The sequence below is a fragment of the Macaca fascicularis genome, chromosome 3 (assembly GCF_037993035.2).
Source record: "Macaca fascicularis isolate 582-1 chromosome 3, T2T-MFA8v1.1".
Taxonomy (NCBI): Eukaryota; Metazoa; Chordata; class Mammalia; order Primates; family Cercopithecidae; genus Macaca; species Macaca fascicularis.
The window spans coordinates 49,725,280-49,747,500 of record NC_088377.1 but is presented as its reverse complement, the minus strand read 5'-3'; the positions used below and the strand labels follow the sequence as shown (position 1 = coordinate 49,747,500).

The 22,221-nt window shown below is 52.1% G+C and overlaps 1 protein-coding gene across 2 annotated transcripts; it reads right to left on the bottom strand.

Annotated features, from left to right (window-relative positions):
• Positions 1–10,034: 10,034 nt before the first annotated feature.
• TRIM56 (tripartite motif containing 56) lies at positions 10,035–20,956 on the bottom strand. 2 transcript variants are annotated; one of them, XM_015447188.4, is made up of 4 exons: positions 20,866–20,956; positions 20,464–20,676; positions 19,265–19,418; positions 10,035–19,112 (listed from the first exon to the last, which is right to left on the bottom strand). In XM_015447188.4, exon 4 carries the CDS (start codon positions 19,109–19,111, stop codon positions 16,844–16,846), a length of 2,268 nt encoding a protein of 755 aa, XP_015302674.3. In that variant the 5' UTR covers position 19,112; positions 19,265–19,418; positions 20,464–20,676; positions 20,866–20,956; the 3' UTR covers positions 10,035–16,843. The 2 variants fall into 2 exon arrangements, with proteins under 2 accessions (XP_015302674.3, XP_005549340.3); XM_005549283.5 differs by lacking the exon at positions 20,464–20,676.
• Positions 20,957–22,221: the final 1,265 nt, after the last annotated feature.

Sequence of the window (22,221 nt, the reverse complement as noted above, 5' to 3'; positions counted from 1 at the left end):
CACTTCAACTTCTGGGGGTCTTTTGCAGCCAGTCTCCCATCACACACATCATCTCTGGAATGTTGCCCCTCCTTTGCAGATCTGCGGTCCGCAGAGTCTTCTAGGGCTTCCACCTTTCCCCCAAAGCCACCCTCTGCTGTCTGTCCTTTGAACCTGAAAATTCTTGCAATAGGACCCACAGCATCACACACAGAGTTCAGCACTGGCTTGCTTTCCGCTGTCAGGGGTTTGAGACCAGCCTGGCCAACATGGCGAAATCCTGTCTCTACTAAAAATACTGCCATGTATTCATTTTGCTTTCCCTACTGGATGGTAAGCGATTTAGGGGTTAGGAACTGTTTGGGTCTACACTTTCCTCCTATGCCCCTTAATACTGCATGATATGGGCCAAGTGCTCATGCCTGTAATCCCAGCACTTTGGGAGACTGAGATAGGAGAACCACTTGAGCCCAGGAGTTCAAGACCAGCCTGGGTAACATAATGAGATCCCTCCTCTACAAAAAATAAAATAATTATCTGGGCGTGGTGGCACATACCTGTGGTCCCAGGTACTCGGGAGGCTGAGATGGGAGGATTGCTTAAGCCTAAGAGTTGGAGGCTACAGTGAGCTGTGCTCACACTGCTGCACTCCAGGCTGGGTGACAGAGTGAGACCCTATCTCGAAAAAAAACAAAAACAGGCTGGGCACGGTGACTCACATTTGTAATCCCAGCACATTGGGAGGGTGAGGAGTGCGGATCACCTGAGGTCAGGAGTTCGAGACCAGCCTGGCCAACATGGTGAAGCCCCATCTCTACTAAAAATACAAAAATCAGCCAGGCATGGTGGTGCACGCCTGTAATCCCAGCTACTTAGGAGGCTGAGGTGGGAGAATTGCTTGAACCAGGGAGGCGGAGGCTGCAGTGAGCTGAGATCACACCACTGCACTCCAGCCTAGACGACAGAGCAAGACCCCATCTTAAATCAAACAAACAAAAGCAAAAAAAGCCAAAAACGAACAAACAGAATATTGCACTTAGCAAGGCATGATCCTTGGGTCCGACAGTGAAGTGCTCCAAAGTGAACATGGCCTTCTGAGAACTTAATTAGGAAGAAACTCAGTTTAGGAGAGGATGTTAGCCTTCTAGAAATTACCTTAGGCGACTGTCTGTCTGCAAATGTTCCAAATCCAATTAAGGAGACCTGGGAGGAACCTCAGAGGAGCCGATGCAATTGTTTGATGGCAACTTAGAGAAGCAACAGCATCGCTGTCTGTCTGAAGGAAAATGCCAATTTGAGGAGGGTGTTCTGTGGGCGTTAGGAGGGTGTTCTGCAGGCTTTAGAGAGGGGGGAATCCAGAGAGAGCATGCTTGGTGCTGGATCTCCAATTGTTCAGAAGAGTTGGTGTCCTGTCCCAAAAATGTCACTGCCCAGGACATGGGACAGATGTGTCCCCAAGTGGTGAGGATGTCTCTGATCATCATGGCTAGACCACAGCAGTCATTAGGGTCATCCAACACCCTGCCCTGGCCTTGTTTTATTGTTTTATTTATTTTTATTTGAGACAGAGACTTGCTCTGTTGCCCAGGCTGGAGTGCAGTGGCGCAAGCTCAGCTCACTGCAACCTCCACCTCTCAGGTTCGAGTGATTCTCCTGTCTCAGCCTCCTGAATTGCTGGGATTACAGGTGAGTGCCACCATGCCTGGCTAATTTTTGTATTTTTAGTAGAGATGGGGTTTCAGCATGTTAGCTAGGCTGGTCTTGAACTCCTGACCTCAGGTGATCCGTCCACCTTGGCCTCCCAAAGTGCTGGGATTACAGGCATAAGCCACTGTGCCTGGCCTATTTTTTTTAATTAAGAGACAGTCTTGCTCTGTCATCCAGGCTTTAGTGCAGAGATGCCGTCATAGCTCACTACAGCCTCAAACTTTCAGACTCAAATGGTCCTCTCACCTTAGCCTCCTGAGTAGCTGGGACAATAGGCACGCGCCACCATGCCTTGTTAATTTTTAAATATTTTGTAAAGACAGGCCAGGCTCGGTGGCTCATGCCTATAATCCCAACACTTTGAGAGGCCGAGGAGGGTGGATCATTTAAAGTCAGAAGTTTGAGACCAATCTGGCCAACATGGTGAAATCCCATCTCTACTAAAAATACAAAAATTAGCCGGGTGTGGTGGTTGGCGCCTGTAATCTCAGCTCCTCAGAAGGCTGAGGCAAGAGAATGGCTTGAACCTGGGAGGCAGAGGTTGCAGTGACCCTAGATTTCGCCACTGCACTCCAGCCTGGGTAACAGAGCGAGACCGTGTCTCAAAAAAGAAAAAAAGTATGTTGTAGAGACAGGGTCTCATTATGTGGCCCAGGCTGGTCTTGAACTCCTGGGCTCAAGTGATCCTCCCGCCTCAACCTCCTGAGTAGCTGGAATTACAGGCACAAGTCACTGCCACCTGGTTTGTTTATGCTATTAATCTCATTTATTCCAGGAACCCCATGGCATGTCTTACTGTGATCATTTTACAGATGAAGAACAGAGGTTCAGAGAGGCTAAGTAACCTATGCAGAGGTCACCCAGTTAGTGAGTGGTGGAGCTGCGTTAAGCTCTCCTTGCCCTGAATCCCTGTCTTGGAAAGGCAGAGGGACCCAAGGTGGAGAGGATGCACCTTCTGTCTGAGGACAGGGGCTTCTGGAGGGAGGTTGGGCAGGACATAGAGGTGCTCGTGGAGGGCTCTGCCCCTCGCCTATGCCCAGCATTTGCCGGTGAGAGACAGACTTGGCAGCTGTGGTCCTCAGATGAGGACTAAATGATAAGAAATGGAGGGAAATTCCAGTCTTGATCCTTTGATGACGCAGGAGCTGGTCTGGTGCCCTGTCTGGGTACACCCTGACAGATCACAGAGATACACCCCCTTCCCCATCTAAACACCAAGGAGGCCGGGCTTGGTGGTTCACACCTGTAATCCCAGCACTTTGGGAGACTGAGGTGGGTGGATCCCCTGAGGTCAGGAGTTTGAGATCAGCCTGGGCAGCATGGCAAAATCTTGTCTCTACTAAAAATACAAAGATTAGTCAGGCATGCTGGCAGAGGCCTGTAGTCCCAGCTACTCAGGAGGCTGAGGCAGGAGAATCACTTGAACCCGGGAGGTGGAGGTTGCCTTGAGCCGAGATCGCACCACTACACTCCAGCCTGGGCAACACAGTGAGATCCTATCTCAAAAAATAGACAAACATAAAAAAAAAAACCCACCAAAGAGGAGGGCCTTCCCCGGCCAAGTGCAGGACCCCTACAGGAGACACCAGGGGCTCTCTCGACAGGCTCTCCCATGGGTGGAGACACCCGCGCGTGTCTTCCTGAGGGGAGGAGGATCTGCATCCTGCCGCCTGTTGCTGATATTCAAGCGTCTCCATTCTTTTCTCCAGGGATCACATGGCAGCAAACAGTGGGGGAGAGATCAAAGCCCACGTGGCCGGCCTGGGACAACTTTGTCAGCCTTGGCGAAGGCTGCACATGACGGCTTCCGGGGAAGCCACACCCCACTTAATCTGGCCAATTTTTGGTTTGTTTTTGTATTGTTTCTTTTTTTTTTTTTTTTGAGACAGAGTCTCACTCTGCTGCCCAGGCTGGAGTGCAGTGGCGCGATCTCAGTTTGCTGCAACCTCCACCTCCAGGTTCAAGCGATTCTCGAGCCTCAGCCTCCCGAGTAGCAGAGATTACAGGTATGTGCCACTGGGCCTGGCTAATTTTTGCATTTTTAGTAGAAATGGGGTTTCACGGCCGGGCGCGGTGGCTCAAGCCTGTAATTCCAGCACTTTGGGAGGCCGAGGCGGGTGGATCACGAGGTCAGGAGATCGAGACCATCCTGGCTAACATGGTGAAACCCCGTCTCTACTAAAAATACAAAAAACTAGCCGGGCGTGGTGGCGGGCGCCTGTAGTCCCAGCTACTCGGAGGCTGAGGCAGGAGAATGGCGTGAACCTGGGAGGCGGAGCTTGCAGTGAGCCGAGATCGCGCCACTGCACTCCAGCCTGGGTGACACAGCGCGAGACTCCGTCTCAAAAAAAAAAAAAAAAACAAAAACAAAAAGAAATGGGGTTTCACCAAGTTGGCCAGGTTGGTCCTGACCTCAGGTGATCCACCCCCTTGTGGCATCCCAAAGTGCTGGGATTACAGCATAAGCCACAGTGCCCAGCCTAATTTTTGTATTTTTAGTAGAGATGACGTTTTGCCATGTTGACCAGGGTGGTCCTGAACTCCTGACCTCAAATGATCCGCCCGCCTCAGCCTCCCAAAGTGCTGGGATTACAAGCGTGGGCCACCGCACCCGACCTCTGTTCACATTTCTGCTGTCTGGAGCTGAGCTTGTAGGGACAGCTCTGTGCACCCCAAAACCCCACTGCTCCAAGACACACTTTCTTCTGAAGACCAGTTCTGAGGTGGAGGGCAGGGGGTGCCAGGTCCGGGAGCCTCGGGCCAGCTTGAACCCACACCCACTCTCCTTCCACCTCACCTGCCTGGTCCTACGCTGCCCCTGTGTCTCTGTGAACTCCCTGTTTTCCTGCCAGAAAGAAATCTTAGCTGAGGGGAAACTGTACCTCTGGGCAGAGATATATTTTGTGGGATGGAATGAGGTCACACGTGAAGTTGGTGGGCAGGGAGATAGAGAAAACACTGGGAAGATGAAGTGGGGTGTGGCATTCCTGAAAAGTCTCTTGTGCAGACCCCCAGGGTGTGGTGAAGTTAACTGGTGACCTTGCTGCATAATCTCTCTAGCCTCACCTTCCTCATGGTTTTTTTGTTTGTTTGTTTTTGAGATGGAGTCTCGGAGTCTCGCTCTGTCACCAGGCTGGAGTGCAGTGGTGCGATCTCAGTTCACTGCAACCTCCACCTCCCGGGTTCAAGCAATTCTCCTGCCTCAGCCTCCCAAGTAGCTGGGATTACAAGCATCTGCCACCACGTCTGGCTAATTTTTTTGGTATTTTTAGTAGAGACAGGATTTCACCATACTGGCTAGGCTGGTATTGAACTCCTGACCTTGTGATCCTCCCACCTTGGCCTCCTAAAGTGCTGGGTTTACAGGCGTGAACCACCGCACCCTGCCTATTTCTTTGTTTTTGAGACAGGGTCTAGCTCTGTAGCCCAGCGTGGAGTGCAGTGGTGTAGTCATGGCTCGCCGCAGCCTCAACCTCCCAGACTCAGATGATCCTCCCAATTCGGCCTCCCAAGTAGCTGAAACTACAGGTACACGCCACAACATCTGGCTAAGTTTTTGTATTTTTTGTGGAGATGGGATTTCGCCGTGTTGCCCAGGCTGGTCTCAAACTCCTGGGCTCAGGCGATACACTGGCTTCTGCCTCCCAAAGTGCTGAGATTATAGGCATGAGCCAACACATCTAGCTACCTTCCTCATCTTTAATACGAGGATGGTCAGGAGCAGTGGCTCACACCTGTAATCCCAGCACTTTCGGAGGCTGAGGCGGGTGGATCACTTGAGGCAAGAGTTCCAGAGCAGCCTGGCCAACATGGTGAAATCCCATCTCTACCAAAAATACAAAAATTAGCCGGGCATGGTGGCACATGCCTATAATCCCAGCTACTTGGAAGGCTGGGGCAGGAGAATCGCTTGAACCCAGGAGATGGAGGTTGCAGTGAGCCGAGATCACACTACTACACTCTAGCCTGGGCGAAAGAGCGAAACGCCATCTCAAAAATAAATAAATAAATAAATAAATAATAAATAAAATGGGGATGGGAGTGATACCCCCCCACATAGAATTGCTGAGAGAACTAAAAGAGAATCCATGTGGTGTGCACAGCAGGCAGAAAGGCGCCTGGCTGGGAGGAAATGTACACTGCATCCCACTATTGTTCCTGCATGCATTCACTCATTCACGCATTCAGCATGCACTATAGTTCAGGCACTATTCCAGACCTATCAGTGAACAAAACACAGTCCCGCGTCCTCATGGGGCTTGCATTCTACAGGGGTTGAAAATCAGTAACAATAAGCAGAATACATAATGAAAGGGTAGAGTATGTTAGAAAGTTAGAGAGATATGGAAAAATAAAAAGCCCAGCAGGGAGGGGTTATTATCTTTCTGTTTGTTTTGTTTCGAGACAGGGTCTCGCTCTGTTGCCCAGGCTGGAGTGCAGTGGTGCAATCTCAGTTTACTGCAACCTCCACCTCCTAGAATCAAGTGATCCTCCTGCTCTCAGCCTCCCAAGTAGCTGGGATTACAAGTGCACACAACCACACCCAGCTAATTTTTAAACTTTTTGTAGAGATGGTGTCTTGCTATACTGCTCAGGTTGGTCTCGAACTCCTGGGTTCAAGTGATCCTCCTTCCTTGGCCTCACAAAGCTCTGGGATGACAGGCATGAGCCCCTGCGCTTGAATAACTTCATTCTTACTCATGCCTCCCTTCCAAGGAAAGGAATAATATAATAAATCTCTTTTGCAGAAGGGCCTCACCCCCTCAATAGAGTTGCTGCCTGCCCTGGAGGGTATATGCGATCTGAATGAAAATGACTAGGTTTTAGCATACATTCACTCACTTGTTATTTCAACCAACAGATATCTCCAAATTACCTGATTATGGAGTGCCCACTATGAATTAGAAGCCCTTGTCCCCCTGAAGGGTTTTGTAGGCAGAGAAAGAGCTGCATGTGATTTAAATTAGACAGTGAGGCCGGTTGTGGTGGCTCATGCCTGTAATCCCAGCACTCTGGAAGGCTGAGACGGGCGGATCACTAGAGGTCAGGAGTTCGAGACCAGCCTGGCCAACATAGTGAAACCCTGTCTCTACTAAAAATAGAAAAAATAGCTGGGCTTGGTGGTGTAAGCCTGTAATCCCAGCTACTCGGGGGGCTGAGGCAGGAGAATCACTTGGACCCGGGAGACAGAGGTTGCAGTGAGCTGAGATTATACCACTGCATTCCAGCCTGGGTGACAGAGACTCTGTCTCAAAAAAAACAAAAAAAAGTTAGACGGTGATCAGAGCTGACAGGCATGACAGGCAGGCACTGCTGAAGGGGGTGAGGTCTGTGTGTGCGCCTCACTCTGCCGCCTCGTGCCGCCGGCCTCTCTCTAGACTCAGGGGTCTGCTGCACCTTGGCTTGCTTTGGCTGTTTTCTTCTAATAAGTGGATGGACTATCCCTAACCTACGATCACGGGAGGCAACATAGATACGGCTATTTCCAAGTGTGAAGAGATGTTTTCTGAGCTGGTCCCTGAGCAAAAATATCAAGCCCCGAGAGACCCATTCCCCAGCCCCCAGGAGCAGGGAGGGACGCTGTGGCCATCTGCCCAGCCATGTACCCAGCCTGCGCCATCTCCCTCCTTCTCCTCTTCTCCGGTCTGGGCTTCGTTGCTGTCCTTGGGAGGCCAACCTAACCCACCGAAACAGTGAAGAGGAGGGAGGAGCAGAGTCTCTTGTTGCAGATACTGCTGCTCACCAAGGCTGTGGGGAGCAAAAGTGACCCCTGCATTTCTGGGGCTGTGACTGCACCAGTGCAAAGGAGGAGAGATCAGGTCTGAGGGAGGAGGCTTGGCCACATGGCTAAGAACCCGAGGCCCGTGTGTGTCCGACCGCAGAGGCAGATGCTCCGCCTTGGGGTTAGGAGCTGGGAACAGGCCGTTCTCCCTACAGTCACTGCTCACATGGACCACAGTGATCTCTCCTGCCACCGGCCCCCTCAGCTGCTGACTCATGCTCCCCAGGGTTGGCAGAGGCGCCGGTCCAACTGGCTGAGTCATCAGAGGATGAATTGCAGAATTCTTATTCAGGCTGTCACCGGCAGCCGAGGGCCCTGCTCCCCCGCCAAGTCATTCAAAGCATTCCCTCCCCCCTTGTCATTGCGTCTCTGTCTCAGTCTCTGTCTTGGGGGCCTTGAACAGGATGCCAGCAGGGTGCTTTTGACTTAGGTCAAAATTCCAGACCTCTCCTAATAGGGACAGGGGCCTGGTTTATTAGCACGGGGCAGCATCTCAGATCTTTTTTGTTTGTTTATTTGAGACAGAGTTTCGCTGTTGTTACCCATGCTGGAGTGCAATGGTGCGATCTCGACTCACTGCAACCTCTGCCTCCCGGGTTCAAGTGATTCTTCTGCCTCAGCCTCCCGAGTAGCTGGGATTACAGGCATGCGACACCACACCTGGCTAATTTTGTATTTTTAGTAGAGACGGGGTTTCACTACGTTGCTCAGGCTGGTCTTGAACTCCCAACCTCAGGTGATCCACCCGCTTCAGCCTCCCAAAGTGCTGGGATTACAGGCATGAGCCACTGTGCCCGGCTTAGCATCTCAGATCTTATTTCATTCACTCACTCATCTTATAAATGAGAAAACAGAGATACAGATAGGCTCGAGTGACTCGGCCAGGATTCGAGCTGCTTGAGAAGGCAGAGAACTGGGCATCGGATGCTAAGTAGGGCAGCTTTGGAGTCAGACAATTCTCAGTCTAAATCGAAATCGACTTATCCTAAGCAAGCCTCACCAAGCCTCGGTTGGTTTTCTCATCTGTAACAGAATGTGAAGGCTTCCGAGAGTTAATGGATAGGTAGCAGGCGGCGGCAAGATCTCAGCCACTGCTATTGGATCTCCTGTATTTGATGGGGAGGCCAGAGGCTGAGATCATTCCTCTTCCTCTTTGGGAAAACTTGGAGGGGAGAGGAAGAAGCCTTTTTTGGGGGCTCTTGGATACCAGGTTAGGGGAGTGGGTTTGGCCAGTAGGCAGATGTTCCTAGAAACCCCGCCCCTGCAGGGAGGACCCCAAATGCCATAGGCTGGAAAGTACCCACAGATGCAGCCAGATGCGACAGCTCAGGCCTGTAATCCCAGTGCTTTGAGAGGCCGAGGTGGGCGGATCGCTTGAGCCCAGGAGTTTGAGAGCAGCCTGACCAACATGACGAAACCCCATCTCTACAAAAAAATACAAAAATTAGCTGGGTGTGGTGGCAGGCGCCTGTAATCCCAGCTACTCGGGGGACTGAGGCAGGAGAATCACTTGAACCTGGGAGGCAGAGGCTGCGGTGAGCCGAGATCGCACCACTGCCCTCCAGCCTGGGTGACAAAGTGAGACCCTGTCTCAAAAAACAAAATAAAAAAAGTGGGCCAGGCGCGGTGGCTCATGCCTGTAATCCCAGCACTTTGGGAGGCCAAGGTGGGCAGATCACAAGGTCAGGAGTTCAAGACCAGCCTGGCTAATATGGTGAAACCTTGTCTCTACTAAAAATACCAAAATTAGCAGGGCGTGGTGGTGGGTGCCTGTAATCCCAGCTACTCGGGAGACTGAGGCAGGAGAATTGCTTGAACCCAGGAGGCGGAGGTTGCAGTGAACTGAGATTGCGCCATTGCACTCCAGCCTGGATGACAGAGACTCCATCTCAAAAAAAAAAAAAAAAAATCAATTAAAAAAATAAAAAAGGGAAGGTATCCACAGATGCTTGTTTGGCTCCCCCAAACCAAAAAACAGACAAAGCCCCATGTGGTGGGCACAGCCACCATGACCCGGGTCCCTCATGCACATCCTGCACATCACACCTGCATGTGCCCAGGCGGAGCCCTGCACGGGTCAGCACGGGCCAGATCACCTGCTGGTTCCCACCCAGGTTGGCATGATTCTGCAATGTCCCCAAGGAATCTGTGTGGCCACCCTGGGAGCTACCTTCCACTGGGTGGCGTTGATGACCTGATTTCCTTCACTATCTGGGCCTGGGTGTTAAAGGCTCCCCGTATCCAGCCGGGCGCGGTGGCTCACACCTGAAATCCCAGCACTTTGGGAGGCTGAGGCGGGCAGATCACCTGAGGTCAGGAGTTCGAGACCAGCCCGGGCAACATGGTGAAACCCCGTCTCTACCAAAAATACAAAAATTACTGGGCGTGTTGGCACACACCTATAATCACAGCTACTTGAGAGGTTGAGGCAGGCGAATCGCTTGAACCTGGGAGGTGGAGGTTGTAGTGAGCCCAGATCGCGCCAATGCACTTCAGCCTGGCCAACAAGAGCGAAACTGTCTCAAAAAAAAGTTTTCCTGTATCCATAAACCCTTCTGAGAAACGGTTGCAATTTTTCAAAAGAACTTTATTAAGAAACAGAGGAAAGATACAAAATTCCCATCTGAGAAAGTTTCCCATTTTTTCAAAAGAACTTTATTAAGAAACACAGGAAAGATACAAAATCCATAACCAAAGGAATTGAAGAGTTTATAGCACACTGGGTTTACCCCATGGCAATGTAGAGAAATGGGCTGGGCTGGTGCTCCGTCACTAGGCACCGAAGCCCTGATTCCTCATCTTCAACCCAGTATCTCTTGGTTGCTAAGCCAACCAGTTCCAACTTTCTCTGGAGACAAGTCAGGTTGCCCACCCAAATCTCCTTCCTAATCTCTTTATACACAGGCCCTCTTCTATCTGGTCCCTAATATTTCTCACCCAGCACCTCAGGTGAGATCGTGTCTGATGTCGCTGTACTTTGTACACTGCTCCAATCACAGGAGTCTGCCGTTTCTAGAAAATCTATTTTGGCTCCTGTCCTGATCCATTTCATAAACTGCATTCACAATCCAGTTGGGTAGTCTAATTTCGCTTCTTCCTGTCAAATTACCTACTTTCCCAAGTCTGCATCTGAACTTGGTCTTTCTCCCGCTAATAACGTCTCCCCGGGTACTCTGTCTGGCCGTTCTTTACCCCAGCTCATCCAAGACTTTCTCCCCAGTACAGAAGTCTGCACCCCTTTCCAGTCTCCCACTTAATTTATGGGATAGCCCTAGTTCTCTGCTTACCTTTCAAGGAGAGATAATCGGAGACCTTGATCTTGGCACTTAACTGTCCAACCCTGCCCAGCTCAGGTCACCAACCTCATCAATTTCCTTGCAAAACTTTTGACTTCTGCCTTGGACTTTCGCCCCTTAGAATTTTATGCAGATTTAGAATATGGCATTGCTTTATAGATACCGTAATAATAAGGCTATAAGAGAAGGAGAGTTACTCCCTTTCTAAATGATGTTTTCTCTAGACTCTCAAAAGATTGGGCTACTCTTTCCATTTTTCACTTTTCCTAAATGTCTACGGTTATGGGTCCTTAACTAATACGGTCTGATTCTTAGCTGGCTTTTAGGAATGGCATTACATTTCAGCAAGCTGGTTGTTGGTCCCTTCTATTCCTGAAGTCACTGTTGTGACTTCAGATATGGTTTCTTCAAGTAACTGCTGGAAAGCAAAACAAAATGGTCTCCTCTAAAGGAGAAGCTGATTTGCAGGAAGCTCTACTCCGGTGTTCCAGAGCTTTCACCACACAACGCATGTACCTAACATCCTCATACACGCTTATGCTGATGGAGGGGTACCAGGTGGGTACAAGTCAGTCGAACCTTTTCCTAACTGATACCTTGGATTTGAGCTTTATGGTGTCCAAAATACTTCTCTACATTTCTCATGCAGTCCTCACAGCAGCTCTGTGAAGTGGGCATGTGGATGTCATCATCCCAATGTTACTGATGTACAAACTGAGGCTCAGAGAGGTTAAGGAACTAGACCAAGATCACACAGCTGTTTAGTGCAGAGCCAGCATTCAACTCAGGTCTCTGCTCCCTCATTCTCTTCCCATTTCTTGGCACCAAGAATATGAAAGAGGTTTTCTACTTCCCTCCTCTCCACCCAAACAGGATTTTCTTTTCACTGGTCCATCCATGCACAACCTAGTCAGTTCCGAACAGGAAAAGGAACAATCTATCAAGTTAATTGTCACAATCCCAGGTGTGGTGCAGTGGGCTGGGGTGAAACATTTTGCTGTATCTTTCATGATGTTCCTGATTTCTCTCTTTCTCTCTCTCTCTCTTTTTTTTCTCTTTTTGAGACAGGGTCTTACTCTGTTGCCCAGCCTGGAGTGCAGTGGTACGATCTCAGCTCACTGCAACCTCTGCCTCCTGGGTTCAAGCGATTCTCCCACCTCAGCCTCCCGAGTAGCTGGGATTACAGGCATGCACCACCACACCTGGCTAATATTTGTATTTTTAGTAGAGATGGGGTTTCACCATGTTGGCCAGGCTGATCTTGAACTCCTGACCTCAGGTCGTCCACCCACCTCAGCCTCCCTAAGTGCTGGGATTACAAGCGTGTTCCTGGTCTCTTTGCATCTGCGATATAACTAGGAACTCTGCTTTAGTCCTAAGCAGGGCTTTCTATCAGGTCCCCAGGCCACCCAATTACAGTGTTGGAGATTTTACCTCCAGATTATGCTCAAGGCAGCACTTCCCATCCATGTTTCTCATTTTTCCAGTGTCCTCTGCTGCTCCCCCCCCCTCACCTCTTTACGAAGAAAACTTAGTATTTCCCTCCATCTTACAATGCCCTGTGGATTCTTACAGCTTCCTCAGAAGCCACTTCGCGTCCCCATCTCTAGGGCACCTGTGGGACTATCTTCTTGCAGCCAGGTGACGCTTCATTTCTGAAGGTCTCTATTCCTGTTGTGCCCCCTGGGTGGGCCACGTGGCTAGAATCATTTCACCAGGCAGGACCGCTGCCCATGGCTCCCATGCAACTCCGGAGAGCTGCTGTTTCCACCCCAAGGTGTGCGATCCCCTACAGTACACAGTTCCCGGTTACCCCCTCCACATGCACAGAAGCGGGACATCTCGACCTCATCTCTCCCTCTCTTTTTTTTTTCCCGTTAGGAAATCAGGTTTCGCTCTGTGACTCAGGTTGGAGTGCAGTGGCACAATCGGAGCTCACTGCAGCCTTGAACTCCTGGGCTTGAGCAATTTCCCACCTCAGCCTCCCGAGCAGTTGGGACTACGGGTGCATGCCACTACCTCTGGCTAATTTTAAAATTTTTTTTGTAGAGATGGGGTCTTGCTGTTGCCCAGCCTGGTCTTGAACTCCTGACCTCAAGCCATCCTCCAGCCTTGGCCACACAAAGTGCTGAGATAAGAGGAGAGACTACTGCGCCTGGCCCAGTCTTATCTTTGTTGTTGTTTTTTTTTGACGCGGAGCCCAGCCTTGGGAGGCAGATGCTGAACCATGTCCACAGTGCCCCCTACTGGAGATTCCCCACAAGCCGAGGTTTTGGAGGTGGGAAAGCTTTGGAAAGAGTTGTACCATTGTCTCATCCCTTTCTAGATATTAATTCACTTCACAGACATTCACTGAGCACCTACTATGAGCTATGAGCTATCACAGTGCTGGCTCTGCAGACAGAGCTGCAATGAAGACAGACGCCGTTCCCTGCGCCCCCCTCTCCCCGACACCCCCACATGTAGCTAATCCCTATTCTAGTTGGTCTCCTAGAAATTCCACTTGGTTTCCAGTTGGTCTGAGTTATTTGGTGAACTCAATAAAACTTCCAGACACTCTAAGATAATTTGATCACCTGGCAGGGGGGACCTGACCTTTGCAAACCTTCCCAGAGCGGTTCCTTGGTCTGCCACCTTGCCCCAATGGCCCTGCCTCCTGGCTGAGAACCAGCCAGCTGGGATCCTCCTCCCTGGCTCCTGCCCCTTCTCTCATAGGACAATCTCATTTGTTCTGACACCTTCATTCTCAAACCCAGTAGTTATTGAGTATCACTTATAAACGTGTATTTCCTTGAAGCAAATATTCAAGCATGTATGTTATGTAATGGATAATAAAAACTGAAGTAGAAAGCTACACGTATGGATAATAGCACAAAATAACGAAAAACAAAACAAAAAACCCCAATCTCCCATATCAATGACTATTTACAAATTTCAAACCTATTTCTACTCAGTAATTATTCAGATGGATGTTTCCTTCGTTACTATCACTTTGATCATAATTCCTGATTCTCCGTTTTTGAGGATTATGACTGTATCACATAACTATTTCTTCTCAATAGTTTTCATAGTTGTCATACATAAAGGCTCATTCCTCTAATAAACCACAATCTAGTTAGCTGTCACCCCGCAGCTGAACAGTTTCCAGTTCTTGACTGTAATATAGAGAGCAGCCTCAAATGTCTGTATGCAAATAGTTTTTCTCTTACATTACTTTCCCGGAATGTATTCCCCAAAGTGAGACAACCTATTCTTATAATCATTTTTGTCATTCTTGCAAAGTCTTGCCAAATTATTCTCCAGGAAGCATCATTTTTATAGTGCCAGGAGTCTATTTCTCCACAAAATATTTTTAACATTTATTTTTGACCAATGCAAGTGCATTTAATTATTAATTTTTTATTTTTTTGAGATGGAGTCTCACTGTGACACCCAGGCTGGAGTGCAACAGCGCGATCTTGGCTCACTGCAACCTCTGCCTCCCGAGTTCAAGCGATTCTCCTGCCTCAGCCTCCCCAGTAGCTGGGACTACAGGCATATGCCACCACGCCTGGCTAATTTTTGTATTTTTAGTAGAGACGGGGTTTCACCGTAGTGGCCAGGCTGGTCTCGAACTCCCGACCTCAGGTGATCCACCCACCTCAGCCTCCCAAAGTGCTGGGATTACAGGCGTGAGCCACTGCGTCAGGCCTTTTTTTTTCCTTTTTAAAATTATTATTATTTTTCATTTTACTAATCCTTGCCTGCATACATTTCCTCCAGGGTGCAGAGCTTATGTCGTTCTTTGACCAAATACTGTTCTAGTCACCGCATGTATTACAGACCAAGCTTATCCTCGTCAAATCAAATCTACACGGTTTTCCCAGCTTCTTGGTTTTCTTTCTCTCTTTCTCTCTCTCTCTTTCTTCTTCTTCTTTTTTTTTTTTTTTTTTTTTTTTGAGACGGAGTTTCATTCTTGTTACCCAGGCTGGAGTGCAATGGTGCGATCTCAGCTCACTGCAACCTCTGCTTCCTAGGTTCAAATGATTCTCCTGCCTCAGCCTCCCAAGTAGCTGGGATTACAGGCACCCGCTCCCACGCCTAGCTAATTTTTGTATTTTTAGTAGAGATGGGGTTTCTCCACGTTGGCCAGGCTGGTCTCGAACTCCTGACCTCGGGTGATCCACCCACCCCAGCCTCCCAGAGTGCTGGGATTACAGGCATGAGCCACTGCACCTGGCCCTTGGTTTTCTTATAATTTCATTATTCTTTGCTGTGCCTACCTTTGTAATTTTTAGATAATTGAATGTGTCCGCCCGGACTTTGATGATGTCCCCCACTGTTTCAATAAACAAGAAATGGTTCTCCCAGAAAGGGATTTTGTTTTCCCTCTACCTATGCCCTGCGCGTTCCATCTGGACTTGTCCAAAATCCCTCTGCTTCCCACGGATGCCCCACTGTCCATAGTCCCCACATTAAGACCCCCTTCTGCCATCTCTCAGCACCCCCTGGCTAAAAACGTTCTCCAAGCCTACTTGCCTCCTCAATTCCACCACTGCCACCACTCATGAAAAGGTCTGGTGGTCACAGCCCACCTCCGACAGGTTCCTCCCTTCTGGTTTGATGCCTCTATCCATCGCAGCCCTACTGCACCTTCCAGGTTTTCTTGGCACCCCCAAGTTCCCCTTGGCCTGCAGGGTTTAGCTGTTTCCCCAGCAATAGCGGCCCATAGAGGACAACTTCCTTCACCCCCTAGTTCAGCCGAGTGAAGGCCAACACATCTCAAAAGGAATTTTGCTGGAAAATGAGGAGAAGGCAACACACAGACTCCGGGAAAAGGAAAGGCACCGAAACAGAAGCGTTGGAGCCTAGAGATTTTTCTATCCTGTGTACCTCTTCCCTCGGACTGGCTCCGCGGCTGCGTGGAGGGCTCCCCTGCTCTGATACTCAGAACTTGTTTTTTATTTTTTTTCATTTTTTTTCACACTTGATCTTAGCTGAGAAGTGATGGATAACCTGCTTTTTCTGTGTGTGTGTGTGTGTGTGTGTGTGTTTGAGACAGGGTCTGGAATGCAGCGGTGTGATCATAACTTACTGCAGCCTCAAACTCCTGGGCTCAAGGGATCCTCCCACCTCAGCCTCCTGAGTAACTAGGTTGACAGGCATATGCTACTACACGCAGCTAATTTTTAATCTTTTGTAGAGATGGGGTCTCACTATGTTGCCCAGGCTGGTCTCAAACTCCTGGCCTCAAGCAATCCTGCTGCCACAGCCTCCCAAAGTGCTAGGATTATAGGCATGAGCCACTGCGCCTGGCAGAGTCTGTTTTTTTTTTTTTTTTTTTTAATTTTTTAATATTTAATCTTAGCCAAAGGCTGAGAAGCGATGGAGAACGTGGATTTTTGGACATTAATTCTGCTGGGTTTGGTTTTCCAGTAGCCTATTCTCTTCGCAGCCTTTCAGCTTAACACCTCTTTGGCCCCAGCTGCTGTCTGCACTTGCAGCCCTCCTGTAAGCCCACCCTGTACTGCCACTGGTGGATGCCGTGGTTACAGGAGCTTCCTGCCTGTGGCTGGCAGAAGAGGCCATTTACTGTCCATTTGAAATCTCAGGCCTCCTCTGACTCTGTAGGACCCTGTGCCAGTCCGAGGGGGGCCAAGGTCTCAGCTCTGTTCCACAATGCACATGCCTGACCCACCCTGGGCCCTTATTTGCCCCAAGACTCTCCCTCAGCTACTCTATCAGGAATGGTTTTGAAGAATGCAAATCAGGACAGGCTCACAAACCTCAGAAACCTAAACTATATAGCAGCGGTGGTGGTGGCAGCAGCCACCCACAAAAAGCGAGAGGCAGGTGAACCCCCAGCATCCCCCACCACCCACCACCACCTCCTCTGCTTCTTAGAGTTACGGTCACGCCACCACCCTTGGTCCCTATTCTCACACACTAGAAGACGGGTTAGCAGCTTGGCACTCCATGTTGCGAAGTTGCCAACCCCTGCCCTTCAGGAAAATGTCCTCGGCCGCCACCTCCCACAGACAGCTCTGCCTCCTTCCTGCCCTCTCCCTCCCCACTCCCTCCCACCCTAGTCATAGCCCCTTTAACTGTCCGGAGAACGGACCCGAAAGACATGGATGGTCCCGTTACTGAGGGACACAACCAGGTACCTGCCATCCACCATGGTGGTAACCCGGGGCTTTTCCAGGCCGTGGTAGGCTGTCAGGAAGTCTCCAAGGAGGGACCCCTTCGGGTCCAGGATCACCACCTTGTTGACTTCTCGAAGGGTCAGGAAGATGTAGCCCTTCTTATCCACAGACACAGAGCCCGGCTGGCAGCCATGCAGGCCTGGCCCCTTGTACTCCCCAACCACCTGGCCCAGCCCATCACAGATTACCACACTATTCTGCTGCCAATCCGACCCCACGAAATGCCCCTGGGGGCTGGTGGTCAGAAACACCAGTGCCCGCAGGCCCCGGCTGGCCTTGCCTCCAGGAATGAACCGGGTGGCCAGGCTGCCTTCCATATTGTACACCTCCACGTGGCCCGCCACGCTGACAGCCACACGGTCCCCGCTTGGCAGTGCCGCCACCGCGTGGCTGGCCTGGGAGAGGCTCAGGGCCCGGCGCCACTGCACCTCGCCATCGGGGCTGATGAGATAGAGCCGTGCACCAGCGGAGAAGGCCACGGCGCTCTGCAGGGCAGCCACGCTGCAAGGGGAGCAGCCCTCAGGGACCGGCACGGTGCCCTTGTAGTCGCCGTTGAGGGAGAAGCATTTCAGCGCCCGATTCTGCTCATCCGCCACCAGGATCTCCCGGGGGCCGAAGGGACACAGTCCAGTGATCCGGGGGGACCGCTTGTCCCCAGGCATCCGCGTGGGGAAACTGCAGGAAAAGATGGGTCTGGGGAGGAGGCCAGAGCCGTCCAGGTTCGGGCCCAGTGCTGGGCTGGGCTCTCGGGAAATTGACTTGAGCCTGCCTTTGAACTTTTTCTTCTTGTTTGGTCTGCCACCCCTGTGGGGCTGGGGTCCTCCATCCTCGTGGGGTATCTGGGCCCTGTCCTCCTCCAAGGTCTGGACTCCGTCTTCTCGGGTTGTCTGGGCTTTTTCCTCTTTGGGGGTCTGGGCTCCATCTCTGGCCTGGGGTTGGACCCCACCCTGTCTCTCCGTCTTCGGTGCATCCTCTCTCCTGCTCTGGCTCTCCTCACCTCCCTGGGTACCAGCTCCGTCTTTCCCACCATCCTTCTGGGGCTGCTGCTCCTCAAAGGACAGCTGAAGCAGGTGGCAGTTCTTGTCCAGCAGCCCAGGATGGAGCTCCAGCTGCGGGAGCAGGCAGGGGGCCGGCCCCGGTGCCCAGGGGCAGCCCTGCAGCTGCCGGAGCCGCTGCGCAATTGCCCCTTCCAGGGAGAGAATCTCAGCCTCTCGCCCCAGGCTGAGTACCCGGCGGGCGAAGGCGGCTGCCGCCCTAGCCACCTGCTCACGGCCCTCGAGCTCTGCCAGCCTCCCCCGAGCAGCCTCTTCAGCAGCCTCCACGTGGGCTCGTAGCTGCCCCAGCACCTCCTGCTTCTGGGCCAGCAGGGCCCGGAGGACGCCCTCAGCCGCCTCCTCTACCTGTGTCCCCACCCGGGCCGCCTGCTCCCGCAGCCGGGCCAGCGCCTCCTTCTCCACCCTCCGCGCCGCCTCCAGCTCCACCAGGTTACTGTCCACACCGGCCAGCAGCTCCTCCAGGCCCGGCCTCCGGGCACGCACAGCCTCAGCCAGAGGTAGGCAGGGGTGGTCCAGGTGGGGGTCTAGGCGGCACTCTCTGCACAGCAACTGTGAGCAGGGCTGGCACAGGAAGCGCAGTGCCTCCCCGGGGTGCTGGGGACACTGGGCGGCCTGGCGCTCCCGGGCCTCCTCATCATACCATCCCGCCCTGTAGCCCACCAGGTCCACCACGCGGTGGGTGTGGGTCTGGCGGGTGCAGCGGTGCCCGTCGGCACAGGCCTGGCACAAGTCATCGGCACAGTCCAGGCACCGGGCCGTGGCCGGCCCCCCGGCGCTGGTGCCACCCACCAGGGGACACAGGGCACAGGCTGGCTTCCCGGCACGCAGGTCTCCACAGGCTCGAGCCTTCACCAGGTCCAGCAGCCCATTGACGAAGAAGTTGGTCTTGAAGGCGGCCACACCCTCAGGTGGCACGGGCACGGTCTCGCGACATTCGGGGCAGCGGATGCGGCTGCCATCGGCCAGCTGGCCCAGGCAGTCCTGGCAGTAGGTATGCAGGCAGGGCAATGTCTTGGGTGCCTGCAGCTGCTCCAGGCAGATTTTACAGGCCAGAAAGTCGCTGCTCAAGGCCTCTAGGAGGGAGGGCGAGGACCCGTGGGAAACCATGCTGCAGGTAGAGGCATCAGGATCAGAGTTGAGAACGCACCTTCACCAGCTCACCATCTAGCTTCTACCCCGACCCCCCACCGTCCTCAAGCCCCACGGGATCCCCAGGGCTAGGGGCTGACCCAATGGCCGGGAAGGAACCTAAGGTCTCACCTGAATGGCCAGGAACTTCCTTCTAGTCTTCTGAGGACTTGGGCCACTTGCTCTTGAGCGAAGGAACTGCCCTCCTCCCTCTTCTCCTCTTCCTCCACTTCCGTGTGTACATCCAGCAAACGTAAAAATGTCAATGCTACTTGTTGGATCAGACCTGCGAGAAATGACAAGACCAGGAGTCCCTGGCCTTAGCTAATGATCGAATCCTCAGCGTCCCCAGTTCACAGGCCTTGTGGCAAACGTGGTGCAAGCCCTCCTGTGTGCACAGGTACCGGGGTCCTGCTGTATGGGGTTCCAGGGTGCGAGGGGCAGGCAGTAAGGACACAGATGGGGATCCCAGTGGGCAGAGATGCCTAGGTCCTGCCAGTTAGGATAGGATCTTGCAGTAGTTTAGGGGGCTTTAGTCCTCCAAGCCCCATACACCTGCCTTCTTTTTATTTTATTTTATTTTACTTTTTAGCAATAGGGTCACCCTCTGTCACCCAGGCTGGAGTGCAGTGGTGCGATCATAGTTCACTGCAGCCTCAAACTCCTAGACTCAAGTCTCTCGAGTAGTTGGGAGTACAGGCATGTGCCACCACACCCAGCCTTTTTTTTTTTTTTTTTTTTTTTTGAGACAGAGTCTCACTCTGTTGCCCAGGCTGGAGTGCAGTTGTGCAATCTTGGCTCACTGCAACCTCCACCTGCCAGGTTCAAGTGATTCTCCTGTCTCAGCCTCCCAAGTAGCTGTGATTACAGGTGCGCACCATCATGCCTGGCTAATTTTTGTATGTTTAGTAGAAACAGAGTTTTGCTCTATTGGCCAGGCTGGTCTTGAACTCCTGACCTCAGGTGATCCGCCCTCCTCGGTCTCCCAAAGTGCTGGGATTATAGGCATGAGTCACCATGCCCAGGCACCCAGGCCATTTTTTTAAAATTACCACTTTTTGTAGAGCTGGAGTCTTGCTATGTTGCCCAGGCTGGTCTCCAACTCCTGGCCTCAGGTGATCCTCCCGTCTAGGCCTCCCCAAAGCATTAGGATTATAGGCATGAACTACCGTGCCCACCTGGCCACACACCTGTCTTCTGCTAGACCTGGGGCAGTGTCATGGGTGGTGAAGGCCCCACTTCCTGCATTCAACAGTTTCTAAAGCGGATTCTGGAGCGGGCAGAAAAAAGGCCTAGGGGAAGGGCCGGCCCCCTTCCCGCTGCTGGCTCACCCTCCGATCGACTTGGCCTTGGCTTATCTCCTGGAGTTCTGTTCTTTTAGCTTTTCCTGCTGAACGCATTCCAGAAACCTCTGGAGGGAGGGAGTCCTGAGCTCCTGGCACAGTGGCTGAGACCTACTTGTTGGGCAGACTTGGTGGAATGTCCCCTTTTCTGGGGCCGGGAGGAGACCTCAGAGAGTGGGACGGGGTCTTTCTTGCGGAGACCTGTGGCCACGGAGCGGGAGGGAGGCGGGTGCAGTTTTCCGCCTGCCCTCTCCTCCTGCCTTCCGGGTGCCTCTTCCCCTCCGCGCTCCCCTCCCTTCCTCCTCCTCCTCCCGTGCTCTCTATCCCCTCCCCTCCCCCTACTCCCTCCGCTCAGTCCTTCCTATAGCTGTGCCGCCCCCAACCCCTTACCTAGCCAGAGCGGATCTTGGCCTCTAGGATGGCGAGGGGGCCTGGGGCCTGGAGGCCGCTGTTGCTGGGTGCCTGAAAAAGAAACAAAACTGAAACTAATTGTACTTGTGGTGCAACTTCCGTCCCAGCCGGGGACACACCGACTCGCCTCGCACAGCCTCAGGCCCCGCCTTCCTCCCCACCCGGCCCTGTCCTCTCCCTCGGAGGCCCCCACCCCAGCAGTGGGCAGGATTGGGCTGGAGTCCACCAGCCAGGTCTGTCTGTCAGTCCAGCCTCAGGGCTAAGTGTGTGTATGTCATAAACGGAACTACCTGAGGGCAGGTTCTCTGAGCAGAGGGTGGAGGGTCACAGGGTTTATTTGTGGGAAGAAATGAGGGCTCATCCATGATTCAGAGACCAGGGTAACTAGACAGCAGGGCCCCAGGCAGGGTCTGCAGCTTTGCTAACACCCCTGGCAGGCAGGTGCCTGCAAAGCCTCATTTCATAAACCTTTGCTGAGCTGTAGGAGAGGTTGTGGGGGATCAGATAAGAAGCCTCAAGCTGAGGGAACAGCACAGGCTTCCTGGAGGAGGCATCAGTGAGATGAGTTTAAAGAAGGCAGGAGGATCTCTTGAGCCCAGGAGTTCAAGACCAGCCTGGGCAATATGGTGAGACCCAGTCTCCACAAAAAATTAAAAAACTAGCCGTGCATGGTAGCACATACCTGTAGTCTCAGATACTCAGGAGGCTGAAGCAGGAGGATCACTTGAGCCCAGGAGGTCGAGGCTGCAGTGAGCCATGATGGTGCCACTGCACTCCAGCCTGGAGGACAGAGCAAGACCCTGTCTAAAAAATAAAACAGGCCAGGCGCAGTGGCTCAAGCCTGTAATCCCAGCACTTTGGGAGGCCGAGATGGGTGCATCACGAGGTCAGGAGATCGAGACCATCCTGGCTAATACAGTGAAACCCTGTCTCTACTAAAAAATACAAAAAACTAGCCGGTTGAGGTGGCGGGCGCCTGTAGTCCCAGCTACTCAGGAGTCTGAGGCAGGAGAATGGCGTGAACCCGGGAGGCGGAGCTTGCAGTGAACTGAGATCGCGCCATTGCACTCCAGCCTGGGCGACGGAGCCAGACTCCCTCTCAAAAAAAAAAAAAGAAGAACTTGAAAGAATTGCAGTGAGCACCCATATCTCCACAATTTCTGTTCTACAATTATCATTTTAGCATAGTTAATTAATTACATACATATGTATATTTGTTCCTTTTTATCCACATGGCGGAATTGAGGTAGGAAAGTGAACCTGTGAGAGCTCACTCTGGCAGCAGTGGAGAGGACAGAAGGGAGCCTGACCTCAGGGTCTGGGTGAAAGGTCTCC

Excerpts from the sequence above, each read along its gene's own strand:
- TRIM56 (XM_015447188.4), bottom strand. The coding sequence starts at position 19,111 with ATGGTTTCCCACGGGTCCTCGCCCTCCCTCCTAGAGGCCTTGAGCAGC.